The sequence below is a fragment of the Cryptotermes secundus genome, unplaced genomic scaffold (genome assembly GCF_002891405.2).
Source record: "Cryptotermes secundus unplaced genomic scaffold, Csec_1.0 scaffold766, whole genome shotgun sequence".
NCBI classification, from domain to species: domain Eukaryota; kingdom Metazoa; phylum Arthropoda; class Insecta; order Blattodea; family Kalotermitidae; genus Cryptotermes; species Cryptotermes secundus.
Window position 1 is genome coordinate 679,742 of NW_019727791.1, and position 14,264 is coordinate 694,005.

General features: G+C 40.2%; 1 protein-coding gene across 1 annotated transcript in view; it reads right to left on the reverse strand.

Annotated features, from left to right (window-relative positions):
• Positions 1–13,010, reverse strand: part of LOC111865020 — a 44,284-nt gene extending 31,274 nt beyond the window's left edge. The window contains exons 1-3 of the mRNA XM_023852717.2: positions 12,821–13,010; positions 12,625–12,743; positions 12,214–12,465 (exon numbers count right to left, since the gene is read on the reverse strand). Coding sequence (XP_023708485.2) covers positions 12,214–12,465; positions 12,625–12,743; positions 12,821–13,000 — 551 coding nt within the window. The 5' untranslated portion in view covers positions 13,001–13,010. The remainder of the gene's footprint in view (positions 1–12,213; positions 12,466–12,624; positions 12,744–12,820) is intronic.
• Positions 13,011–14,264: the final 1,254 nt, after the last annotated feature.

The window sequence follows — 14,264 nt, forward strand, 5'->3', positions numbered from 1 at the left end:
ACACTGCTGTAGAGACGCCGTGCAACGGAACCAAATAATGTCGCTTATACCACACGTTAGTTACATACTTACCTTACCTCAGAGCAAATGGACTCTCCCTTCTCACATCACGCGCATGCGCAGTGACGAGAAGAACAGCTCCTCGTGTTAGCTGACGGTCTAATGTAGTGTTGTCACGATGTTTTCGAAACGGGAACAACGGAGTTGGATAAAGACTGAATGTGCCAGAGGCTGTACAGCATGAGAGTGTCATCAAGATCTTCAAGAGGCTTTCGGGAAATCTGTATTGCCTTACAGAACAGTGGCAAGGTGGGTACAAGCTTTCAACGAGGGACGCCAAAATGTGGCAGACATGCGTCAGCCAGGTCGTCCTAGTGTCAGTGAAGAAGAAGTGTATGCTCTTTCCACGTTACTGGAGAGTGATCGACGCCATACAATCCAGGAGCTGGCCCGAGAGACTGGATTAGCGCATACGACTGCTTCACATTCTGGAGGAATGCCTGGGCATGAGAAAAATTGCATCACGATGGGTTCCGCATGATTTGAGGGAAATGCAGAAATGGCTACAATACAACCTGCTCGTAACCACTTGGAGCGCTATGAGCGTGAATGAGAGGCTTTCTTATGCCGTATAATTACACTGGATGAAATATGGGCCAATCATATGAGCCACAAATGAAACGCCAACTGAACGAATGGCATCATTACGGGTCTCCAAGAACATCAAAAGTTCGTCAGAACCCCAGCAATGTGAAAGTTATGGTAATCCTCGTGTACGACTGTGATGGTGTTATCCTAATGCATACCGTTCCCCAACAGCAGACCATCAAAGCGCAGTATTACTGTTCATTTTTGGAACCCAACCTGCGACCAGCTTTGAGAAAGAAGCGGCGCCACTTTCTGCAGAACACATCCATCATTTTGCAAGACAATGGTCGGCCGCATGCAGCGCAAGCTGTGGCTGATTTGTTCGATCGATGGGGCTCGGAAGTACTGTACCATCCACAATACTCCCCAGACTTAAGCCTTTGTGACTTTGACTTGATTCCTAAGATGAAGGAACCACTTCATGGCATTTGCTTCAGAACTGTCCCAGAGATTCTTCAGGCAGTAGACCACTCCATTCGAACTATCAACACAACAGGTGCTGCTAAAGGTACCCTACGACTTCCACATCGGTGGCAATGGGTTGTACACAGTGCTGGTGACTACACTGAAGGACAGTAAAACTTTGAAACATGCATCTATTTGTATCAGTTGTAAATAAATAGTTGCCACTATTAAAGTTCCAACCCTCGTATAATCAAAGCAAACAAAACAAATAATTAATTTTCATTCCCCAGAGTAAGGAAATACTGTTAGTAAACACATAGGGCCGCACCATAGCTCAAGCGGTTAGTCGCTGGCTTCCCACTGCAGCTGCCTGGGTTTGATCCAGAGTGTGGTCATGTGGGATTTGTGGTGGACAAAGTGGCACTGGGGCAGGTTTTCTCCGAGTACTTCGGTTTCCCCTGCCAATCTTCATTCCACCAATTGCTCCACAATCATCCTCACCTATCATCTGGGGCTGGTACAATAGGCCAGAAGTGGCCGCAGTACAAGGGACTTAGTCCCACCCACTAGCAATAAAAAAAAAAAAAACAAATTTGAATTTTGTATCACAAATCATGACGCACAACAGGATGTAAACAATGAAGATAGTCTTCTTGCTATTCACTTCCATCAGTACTTCTGTAACTGTATCTTTATTTTCATTCCATAGATCCTTACTGGCTACCAAACCATCAGATATAGAACATAGCACATACACATATATTTATTCTAAACACAAACCTTACAACTACATTCATAAAAGAAACAATAATTATATATAATTCAGTAATTTAACAAGCTTATAGGACTCAACTTGACACTAATATCTTACTGATATCATAGCTTAAATATATAAACATATGTCAGATTACAATAAATTAGTTTATATAATGGACTACATAAACAGCATTATAAAAGGTTTAATTCATCTTGTATTTAAAATAGCGGTACCCGGCCATGCGTTGCTGTGGCTCAGTCTGGTTAAATGGAAAAGAAAGAAAAGAGAAAGCGCACGTTTCTAATATGTTTAATTTCACAATGCTTGTGGGTATACAATATCTTTTGTTCTTCCACTGTCTGTGCAGATATAGAGATTGTCTGGTTTGCCAACTCTAGAACACGCAACATATATTTGTCCATGTGAGAAGCAACCCATGTCTAGATCTAAACCGCACAATTCTAAAGACTGGCCCTGAGCTTTGTTGATGGTGAATGCAAATGCCAATCAAATTGGGAATTGAAATCTCTTAAACTGAAATGGCACATCCGTTGGAATCATAGGAATGCGAGGAATGAGGACATCTTCACCTTTGAAAGGTCCTGTCAAGATTGTTGCTTCTACGACGCTGCTCAATAATTTTTTTACTGCAAGCCGCATGCCGTTGCAAAGCTTTGGCTGGTTGATATTTCACAACATGATAATTGGCACACCTATTTTCAATTGCAGTACGTGCGGTGGCATCCCTGGCAGATCGAGTAAACTAAAAAATTCTGTTGGATAATTAACCGCTTCATCTGCTTCCACAACAGTGTCAATGGACTTGTATGTCACTGCCTCACAATGAATGTTAGACTGAATGATATTGTTAAGTTCGTAGACGTCTTTCTTCTTGGCCACAAGAATAGCTCATTAACTCAGCCAATCGTGATTCTTATAATTGGTTTGAATATTAGGAAATACTCTTTCAACCAATTCTTCTTTTGACGTCACTAAATTGCAGAAGTTATGAGGCAATGAAATTCGTCCTGAGGTCAGATCAACCGGCACCTTTCCATTCCAAATTTCCAGCAATTGATGTGAGAATATCTCAGCTGATCAATCGTTTTGCAGCTGGACATGCATATTTGTAGTTAATTTTAACATCTTTATGTGTTGCCACAAAGTACAGTATTTCAGGCAAGCATTTATTTCGTCCACTGGTGTCGATCGAGGAATTACAGGTAATGTTTGCCTGAAATCTCCTGCAAACAATATTAATGCGTTCCCAATTCCATGCAAATCTTGCAATGATCAATGAAGAGCCTCGAGCGATTTTTTGTGCGCCATTGTGCATTCATCCCAAACAATAAGTTGCATTTCTGCAATACCTTTCCCACGCCTGATGCTTTGGAAATGTTGCACGTGGGAGTTTCAATGAATTGCATGTTCAATGGCAATTTCAAAGCGGAATGAGCAGTTCTTCCATCTGGTAGCAATGTCGCAGCTATTCCGGACGAGACAAGAGCTAAGGCTATGTCATTTTGGGATCGAATTGCTGCCAGAATCAATCTAATTAGGAACGTTTTACCAGTTCCTCCTGGCGCATCTAAGAAGAAGATTTCTGCAACCCCATTATTGACAGTTTGCATTATTTGATCGTAAATGCCTTTTTGCTCAAGCGTTAGCTTAGGAATATTTGATTGCACATATGACAAAAGATCTCCCGTGTTGTAATTTTGTTCACGATGCAATTCTACATTGAACGAAGCAGCAGCAGATCGATTCAGTGATGGCATTCCCAATTGACTGAGAACATTGTTCGCAATTTCTAAGCACAAATCTTCAATCATTATCAACACTTCGTTGTAGATTTCTGCTGTGAAATTCATGTTCATATTGGAATTTTCCTTCATGCAAATCCTTATCGACATCGGCATCGGGTATTTCAGTGCATATTACATCGTCGATTTCATTTGAAGTGATTTTGTTATAAAGCCAGATTAGTATATGTGCGTGTGGCAATCCTCTTTTTGCCATTCCACTGAGTACATCCAGCAGTGCACAGACCCAAACACTTCATGTTTTACCATGAAATCCATCAGCAATTTCAGCTTCTGTCTGAAAACATGTGCTGTGATGTCATGCCTATCCACTGGCGATTGCCCAGGAAGTAAGAGCTGTTGTATATCGTCCCAAGCTGGATTGCATGTGAATGTAATGAATAGGTCTGGACGCCCGTAGTGACAAACATACGCAATTGCATCTTGAGCGAACTCATGCATATGACATGGACTGCCTGTATATGAAGATGGCAAAATGGTTAGTCTTCCAATGTTAGTTGTATTACCGTCATTTACAACTGCATCTCGCAATACCAGACTAACTTCTTCAGCAGTTAATTTTGGACTGCCTCCTTCGGCGGTTAATTTCAGACTGACTGCTCCTTGTCGAAGCTGGGCTATTTATACCTCGGCAGTTGCTATACAATGCCTTCTGTTGTCTATCACCGGGGAAATGCTGCTTTGTTGATTCCGCGATTCCTACGCAACGACCCATTGTTACTGCGTTGTCTCTGTGAGAACGCTCTGTGTATTCGTCGTATCCGTGGAGATTCGATGTTCTCAACACAATGGCTCACTGTTGGGATTACAGTATCGCTATTGTTACTTCCTAGGCAACGGCCAATTGTTGGGGCTACAATACGATTCCTACGCAACGACCCATTGTTACTGCGTTGTCTCTGTGAGAACGCTCTGTGTATTCGTCGTATCCGTGGAGATTCGATGTTCTCAACACAATGGCTCACTGTTGGGATTACAGTATCGCTATTGTTACTTCCTAGGCAACGGCCAATTGTTGGGGCTACAATACCACTATTGTCGCTACCTATGCAACAGTCTGTTCTAGCGTTACTATCAAAGTGACTCCTGGATTCCAAACATGTGACATGTTTTTACCCGTCACAGGTGTGACATCTATATAACAGGTATATAAAAACACATGCGTATTCAAATGCAATGTTGTGTCAAAATTTCAAAGCAATCGGTGAAGAACTTTCAGGGATTTAAGATTTTGAATAAACGAACATATACATTTTTATTTGTATAGATAGATATTTATATATAAAATTAATGAAAGTACAAAAAATGTTTCAAGGCCGATTTAAATTGTTTTGTATTGTGGAGCAATTCCTTTATTGGAACAGGTAAACTGTCAAACACCTTAATCCAAGTATAATATGTTACCTTCTAGTAAACCGACAAATGAGACAGTGGATGATGCAAATCACATTTGGTCCTAGTATTAATATTATGTACCTCAGAATTCACTTTAAAATTATGTTTATTACTGATCACAACAATGAAAGTGAAAAGCAACGTCTCAGATTCCAGCAACTTGTGGATATAATGCCAACTATCATGGAAGAAGATGAAGATGAAGACGAACACAAACACGAAGATGATGCCCACTTTCAGGATAAGCTGATTTCAGCGAGGACAAGGGAGATGGAAGAGGAACACTCTGCTCACTTTCACAATGACAGGGATTACTCCGGTCTCTGTTGCTTAAGCACTGACTAGGTGAGGAATTTGGCAATGAGGAGAGAAGAGCAACTTGTGGATATAATGCTGACCATAATGGAAGAAGATGAAGATGAAGACGAAAATGATGGCCACTTTCAGGATGACCCAAATTCAGTGAGAAAAATGGAAATGGAAGATGAACAACGTGCTCCCTTTTAGAATGAGGGGCATTTATTGAGAACAACTGAGATGGAAAACAAATGCCCTGATCACTTTCAGAATGAGGGGGATTCAGCGAGGACAATGAAGGACGAAGATGAACTCCCTGCTCACTTTTGGAATGAGGGGAGTTCAGTGAGGAATTTGAAGATGAGTGCGGATGAACTCTCTCTCAGATTCCAGCAAACTGAAATGCCGATAATAATCGAGGAAGACAGACATGATGCACACTCTCAGGATGAGGTGGATCCTCTGCAGATTAAGATGGAGAGCTTGCCTTTGATTATTATGGAAGAGACAGCAGGATATCAAGAAACCATGGAGTCCCCTGTTGAGATGGGGAGACAAAGGAAAAACTGTACTGTAGCTTCCAGGCCTACGGTCGAAAAGGAGATGGAAGTTCCAATGAACAAGATGGCGGTGGGTTTGGTGCCACCCCCAAATCTCAAGCCAAGGTTGTGTCTCAGGGCAGCCCATGCCACAGGCCTCATCGGAGAAATGTGAAGATATATAACAAGAAGATGGACTATAGCAAGATAAAGGGCAAGGATGACACCTGGAGGAAGGCACGGGTGAAAGAATGAAAGCATGCTGCAACTGTCTGGCATGGAGCGTGACCAACTGTGGTTCTGTAGCCCAATCCAGACTGAATGAAAGCCATCCAGCCTCCAACAGTCATGGCAGTCACACAGACAAATGATGGGTTTCGCACTAGAAGAATGTTTACTAGACAATTATTTGTTTACACTCACAAATATAATCACTTCCAGTAACGACTTCTACATTCCCTCCTCAGTGGCTATACTCTTGTACTGCTATTCTTGGTGAAGCCTTCATTCTTGGTTCTTCCCTTACCGCTCGTTGGATCCTAACTACTCTTGGTTCTTCCCTTATTCCTCGTTGAATCTCTTTTGAACAGTGTTCAATGCTCAGTATATAGGCTTGGCATGGACCAACCACAGAAAACACATTGCTGTTTGGCAAATGGATATCATGTATTGTTGTCAGACGTGTCCACTCATGCATTGCCTAGCAACAGAAGCCCTATTGTTGCGCATTCATTGCTGTGGGAACTCAACAATTCGGTCTCTGTTGCTTAAGCACTTCCCTAGGCAACTGTCTGTTTTGTTGCCTAGGAATTGCTCGCCGTTGACCAGGAAGGGACGTTCTAAACGTTCTAAAGTCCGGCCTTAATGTTGTTCATCCTGAACAGCCTGACGGTTTATCACAGTTCTTTCTTTTTTGGGGGAGGGGTGGGTTCTGTGTTCTTCTGGATTCTGTATACCACGTTGTTTATCTGGGTGACTACCTTGTAAGGGCCTTCCCATGAGGACTGCAGTTTTGGTGATTTCCCCTTCCTGCGGGCCGGACAATAGAGCCACTGTCGCCCTCGTGGTAACCTGCAGAGTTGGCCAGTTTATAATACTGAGTTTTCATCCTGTCACTGGCGAGCTTCAGTTGTTGCCAGGCATAATTGTGGATATCGTGTAGATGGTCCACTAAGTCTCTCACATAATTGGCTGTGGGTAGTTCCTTTTTTTTTCTAGGTGTCAGGGCAGGTGTTTCTACATTACCAGCTCCCACTGTGTTCTCAGGTTCTCTTCTTTTTTTCGTTTGGAGCTGGTCAACCCCTCCACAGTGTCCAGTATTGGCTTCTTTGTAATGGGACAGTTCATTTGTCTTCCTGTGGGTCTTCTTGAATTCCCTCTTGCTTCCATGCTGTAGCTGGTCCTTGAAGTCTTGATTCCTGGTTCCCTTGGTGCCTTCCTGGAGCATCAGTTGTCTCCATCCACGTGTCCGTCCTTCCCGGGTTCCTCTTGCAAATTTATTTCTGGTATGATTCTTCCGCCATCCCTGTGCGACTGACGATCCTACGTGACTGCTTCTCTGAAGCCTGCGTCTCTTGTGCTGTGTCAGTTTTGCACAGCGGGTCAACTTCCGGCCAGCTGTGACCAATCTCTTCCTCTGGGATCAACAAGCTCCCAGAGTAAGTTCCTTCTTGACGATGTCTCTCCTGTGTCATGCCACTTTTGCATGACGGGACACCTTCCTTTCAGCAATGATTGCTTTCTTCCAGGATTCACAATATCCCCAGATCCTTTCTTCTTGCTGATCATGACGCCCTGCAGATAAGTTTCAGTCCCTATGCCACTTTCTTGGTCCTCCAACCGGCACCACTGTGGCTCCCTTTTTAGGGACCTCTTGTACTGACTCAGGTTCCATTTCCACTGAGGTAGTCTCCTCCCACTTCAGTCGTCGATGGCGCTTCTTAGTTCGGCTTGGTTCGCGTCCATCTTTGCCTGGTTGGCCAGAAGCTGTTGCATCATCTGTTCTTGGCTGGCTCTCATTTATTTCAGCAGGAGTTCCATCATCTGTTGTGACTCCATCCTGTAGCGGTATAATATTCGATGTAATCGTACTTCCAATAATTTGTCCTAATCCTATCCCACTTCTAACACCAGTTGTCATGTATTTCCTAGGTAAAGCGACGAGAAAGGATGGTTTTCTGACTAGATGAATGTTTATTGGACAATTATTTGTATACATTCACAAATATAATCACTTTCAGTAACACCTTTCACATTCCCTCTTCAGTGGCTATACTCCTGTACCGCTATTCTCGGTGGAGCCTTCGTTCTTGGTACTTCGGGAATTTATCAAATACATGTTCTACTTCTTCACAGAACCTGTCCTTCATATCAATTTTATCTTCTGCTGGGGCATGAGCATTCAGAACAATGATATCACACCAGTGACCTCTTAGTATTATGTATGACATGCTATCACTAACAAATTCTACCTTCTTAACTGCTGATATGATTCTCTTATGTCTGAAAAATCCTGTAACTAATTCGTGATTTTCATTCCCCTTTCCACAGAAAAATGTATATTCACCTGATGGTTCCGTGCCACCTCCATCCCATCTGACCGCCTGTATTCCCACTAAATCCTACTACATTTTGAGATTTCTTCCACCACTGCCCTGATGAACCTGCCCTATACATACATCTAACATTCCAAGAACCAAATCTCATATCCATTTTCTTTCACCTAGGTCATTTATCCACAGAATCCATTCAGTTCTGAGGCTTTTTGAACATTTTCGTAACAAACATATTTTCTTGCGGTGAGGAATGGTTAGCCCCATGACCAACCCCCAAGCTGGGCCACCCCTTGTAGGCTGTCCGCGACTGCTTATTCAATATATTTGCAGCTTCCCTCCATACCTGGAGGGCGTCTCCTAGATCCGCAACCTGAGGATGTGCCAAGCTGTGGTGACAAGGGAACCATGGAACATGGATCTACCTTCTAGGTAAAATTTAATTAGTTTAAGAGATGTTCTTGTTATTCCATAAAACTCTAATTTTGTTAATAAAATGTGATTAACACAATCAGGAGCTTTCTGTAAATCACAAAAGAAGCCTCCAACGATTATTCTGTTATTCAATGCATTTAACATCATGAAAGGTTCCAGATATTATAGATTTATTACAAACATAATTTGAAGGAGAATTGATAAAAGGAGCACTAACTAACCTTTAATATTTTTATAGAAACATCATCATAACCATGTGAATTCATTAATCTGAAAGACTTGATAATGCTTTCAATTTCTTTTGTGGAAATATTATTAAATTTTACATTAGGAAAAGAATTATGTGATACTTTACACAAGTAATATTTTGGATTTTTGTTATTACAAGAACCTTTTATGTTGCTATATCTAATGTCCTGAATAATTTTTCTAGCTGTTGATAGATAAGATTTACTAAAAGCCTAAGGATAATTTTGATATTTACTAATTGTATATCCTTTTAGTCTATTTCCTTCTAATTTTATAATATTCCAAATTGTTTTCATTTTATTAGCAGAGTTAGTTACCTGGTTATTGTACATTGACCTTTTAGCTTCTTTAGTCACACTTGATAATATTTTGCAGTATTGTTTATAGTACTGTAGCGTATTTGTGTGTCACGCTACAAATAACTTCACGCCGTCTTCTGATATAGCGAATTTATTACGTTCGCTCGCCTTACACACACTTTACAATCATTTACACTTGCAGTGGTACAATCACTGCTCACAATAATTCGGCGAGACACTGGACTCTCTTCTCTGGCGGTTGTTCCAAGACTGACTCCTTTGAAGGCTATTCCGGGACTGACTTCTCCGGCGGACGATCCGAGACTGACTTCTTAGCTGGCTGTTNTACGTTACAGTACTCTTTAAGCTGATAACATTACTGTTCCTACTAAGTAAATAAAGACGTTTTTATGATTACAGAAAATCCTTATACCAGTTGTTAGCCAATAATTATTATTACCTCAATCATTTTTTGAAGGGGAAAACTTGTATAAAATATTCTTAAATAATTATTCAGGAATGTATTAAATAACAAGTCTACATCCATGTTATCATTGTTACCAAAAATGATGTCCCAAAATTCATAACTTAGTCTAATTTTCAAATCTTCTATAGAATATCTATGTATGTTTCTGATGGTATCAATATGAAGTTTCAATAATTGTAGATTAACATATTTCACTATTAAGAATTGAGCATCATGGTCTAATATAATAAACTATACAATTTTATGGATATCTATAAATATATTGCCTATTGCCATGTTAGATCTATTTTGGACTCTGGTGGGGGAATATACTACAGCCAACAGTAACATAGCATCAAGTTGTCTTTTTTCATCCCCATTCATAAAATAATCTATATTTATATCACCACATATAAAAAACTTCAATTTGACTCTGTAAAGTGACTTGACAGTACTATCTAATCCAATAAGAAATTAATTAAAATTACTATAAGGTGCTCTGTAGACTGCAATTACATAAATATTAAGACGAGTAGTTTCTAATTTTAGTGCACAAACCTCAATGTCTTGATCTTTACAATACTTACTCAGGTTAATATTTAATAGTTCAGATTTTTATGAACAAAAATGCAAACCCTACCATTTTCTATAAATTTTGTATAATAATGGAGTTTATATAACCATCTAAATTAATCTGATCGAATGGTGTACAAAGTACACCACATACATTCTCAAGGGTTAAACAACACTAATACTCTAAAATAGGAAGGGGACAGCAACCATAGTACTACCAAACCTGTTACATCACTAACACACAAGCACTGGCTAGTCAATATCCCACTCCATCACAAACACAAGCACATATGCAATCTGAATTTATCACATAATTATTTCTTAAACAAAAATAGTTCAAGCCAAATTTTACGTTGCTCCACATTTTGTTTAAAAAGCTTTAATTTTTATATAAAATTTCTTTGAAAGTGGATTTATGATCTGCTTTGTTAAATTTATGGTCTTGTTTTACATTGTCAGTGTGAAATTCTATAACCTGATTGCTCATAACAATGAGATGCATCACACCAGATTTTATATCTGTGAACTACATAAATAAAGTTACAGTACTTACTACTTTTAAGCACTGACATCCCAAAAACCTCAACTAAATAGCTTGTTTAATCCTTCAAAACATATATTCAGAACTTTTTTGTGTTTCCTCCTGCTTAATGTTTATGGCAACCAAAACTAAACAGTGTAAATACTTTTCATTCACTTAGAGATTTAACACCTTCACAAGCTGGTTTCTTATAGAGACATCAGACTATTGTCTTGCATTAACAATGAAAGGCCAAATATGTTAAAAATGCATATTTTATATAACTGAACTCCAAGCAGCAGAGGCCTTACTGAGAAGCTGCAACTATTTTGTGGAGTGAGGCTGGGTCCACTTGTTATGTAGGCCACTAGTTAGCCTGTCATACCAGTATCACATCAAAGGTGACTGTAGAGCAGATGACGGAATGAGAATTGGCAAGAAAAAGAAAAGTACTTGGAGGAAACCTGCCCCAATGCCACCTTGTCCACCACAAATCCCATATAGCCTGAATGGGGATCAAACCTCAACCATTACAGTAGGAAAAGAGTGACTAACCTTCTGAGCTATGGCATGGCCTACTGAAAAGATAAGCTGCTCAGTTAGTCAAGAAATGTATTCATGTTGTGCACAGTATGTGGAAGGAGACCATGACATAATCTGAATTTTTACCACACTGAATTATAACTTCAGTGGCAAATATTTAAGCTGCCTCTTTTTACATGTTCTTACAATTTCTGTTCAGTCTTTATGATTATTAAAACTCCACTTTATAGCTCAAATTAGAAGAACTCAAAACAACATTGAAATAAAATTGCAATGCACTGCTGTCAAGTGTATATAAAAATGTATGGAACAGAAAATAAAAATATGTTTAGTCTGTAAGTTGTGTTGCTCAGTTACTTGATATTTTACCATATTGCTGGATGTATGTGTCCCTCTTTATCAATCCACTCTTAACAAAATCATGTAATAAATTACATTAAGTTTTGTCTTAGAAGAAATTTCTGTGAGCTTTGGTAAAAACAAAACTAAGTTCTGTGCCAGGTTAGGTAACATCTATTAATTGGAGGAACAATAATGTTTCTTTTCCAACTAAATCTCTATTAAACTATTTTAGGTTATGAATAATGTGAGTGGAATAAAAGATGTGGGAGGGTAGAGCAAAATCTTAATATTAGTTTTAATTTTAAATATTAAAACAACATAAACAGAACAGAAAATTAGGAATATTGAATCTCCAAATTCAGAGACTTACCAATTTCCATAAATGAGAACTCTTGAGTAATCCATTGGCCACTGACAGACTGCAATGAAGAGAGTGCTGTATACACCTTGATTACCAAACAACATTACTTCAGAAACTTTACGCACTTGCTGGTGAGGAACAAACGCCCACCAATGTAGCCGGTATTTGTAAACTTGGTTGAAAGTCATCACGTCTAACTCTGTTGTGTACGTGTATGACAATAGAAACTGGCCACATCTTGAGAGACCAAGGAATACATGACTGCCAAGAAAAACATACTTGATAAATTACATACAACACAGACATCACAAATGTTTAACATGAAAATGAAATATATATATATATATATATATATATATATATATAGCTTCCCTCTCACTACAAATGTCAGTCTAATCCACAAAATAAAAAATTACCCACTTGGAATCCAGTGCAGATTCAGGAAGCACATTTCGAAGGCGAATCTGGCACCGAGCCGGAATTTGACAAAAAAGCCTTAAATTTGCCGCATGTGGGAAGGAGGCAAAGTTACCCCTGATCTGCAAAACCAAAGCAATCATAATTTGTTCTTACCAACTGCACCACTACACTTGACAATGCTTTTAATGAACCCTACCTCTCTGTAATATAACTTATCCAATATGTGTGGTGTCCGTTTCCTATTTTTCTTAACAGTCTTTGAAGGTAATCTCGGATACGAATCTACTGACGATTCTTGGGAGTCTATCGAAGCAGAAAATACAAATGAAGTGGAGGACACCGAACTACATGACTCTTCTGAGTCATAAAGCTCCATGTTTGATGTTATCGGCTACAGATTGGTGCGGCACAGATGCGAACTTCTTTAGTAACCCCTGAGAGCATCACGAACAATTGAATGTCGAACATTATTTAACGCCATCTTACATTTAAACTCCACATGAAAGCGCGATTCGCATGTAACGAGCGATTACGAAGACCAGCGGGACAGCACAGGTCGATCCGTGTCGATCCGTGTGAGCAGGACAACAAGAGGTCCGGTTGCTTCACGATTTCAGGGCTAGCACATTATACAAACCCGCTTTTTAGCTTGCGTTCCTCATTTTAATAAAATTAAATGAGGCTTATAAGATCACTTTGCTGTCTGCCTATGTATCTGTCTGTGTCTGTCCATCTATATTAGTATCCCCCTTTCTTTTCGAGGCTTATGAGATCGCCTTGCTGGCTAGGTAACGGGACGTCTTTGTATCCAACTCCTAAACTTTTTGTTCCTTATGCAGTCCGTGTCACATCAAAATGGGCGATTAATTCTTCCCGCAACTTCCAATTAACCTTTAACGTCCGAAGTGCCCCGATCGTGCCAGTGATGGGTAAGTTTGTCGTGGCCAAAGTACCCCGTTTTGGCCAGTCGGGCATTTAAACTCCGTTAGTGGAAGTGCGCGCACACGCCGCTAGTAATAGCGCATGCAGTCCTAAATATTTATTTTTGAACTAGCTGTACCCGGCCACGCGTTGCTGTGGCTCAGTCTGGTTAAATGGAAAAGAAAGAAAAGAGAAAGCGCACGTTTCTAATATGTTTAATTTCACAATGCTTGTGGGTATACAATATTTTTTGTTCTTCCATTCTCTGTGCAGATATAGAGATTGTCTGGTTTGCCGACTCTAGAACACGCAACATATAATTGTCCATGTGAGAAGCAATCCGTGTCTAGATCAAAACCGCACAGTTCTAAAGATTGGCCCTGAGCTTTGTTGATGGCGATTGCAAACGCCAATTCCTTTTGTTTCTCCATTAAATTTCAGAGCCTTGCAATAAGGACACACTTCAGTCATAGTGCCGATGAGAACATGCCGGCTCAAACTATAATCTTCAGCTGGGCTGTACCGGAATGCAAGGCGATTGTAATCGCGTGATTTCTGAGCACGGAGTCGTCTTTGACGCTGATCTGCTGTTTCTCGTTGATGTCTTTCAGCCACTCTCAGCCTGTCGCGTTCAATCTGTTGAGAACGAAGCAGATTTGAAGATGCAGAACGCGTTCGCCGTGCTCGCAACCGTGCATCCTCAAGTCTGGCTGCACGTC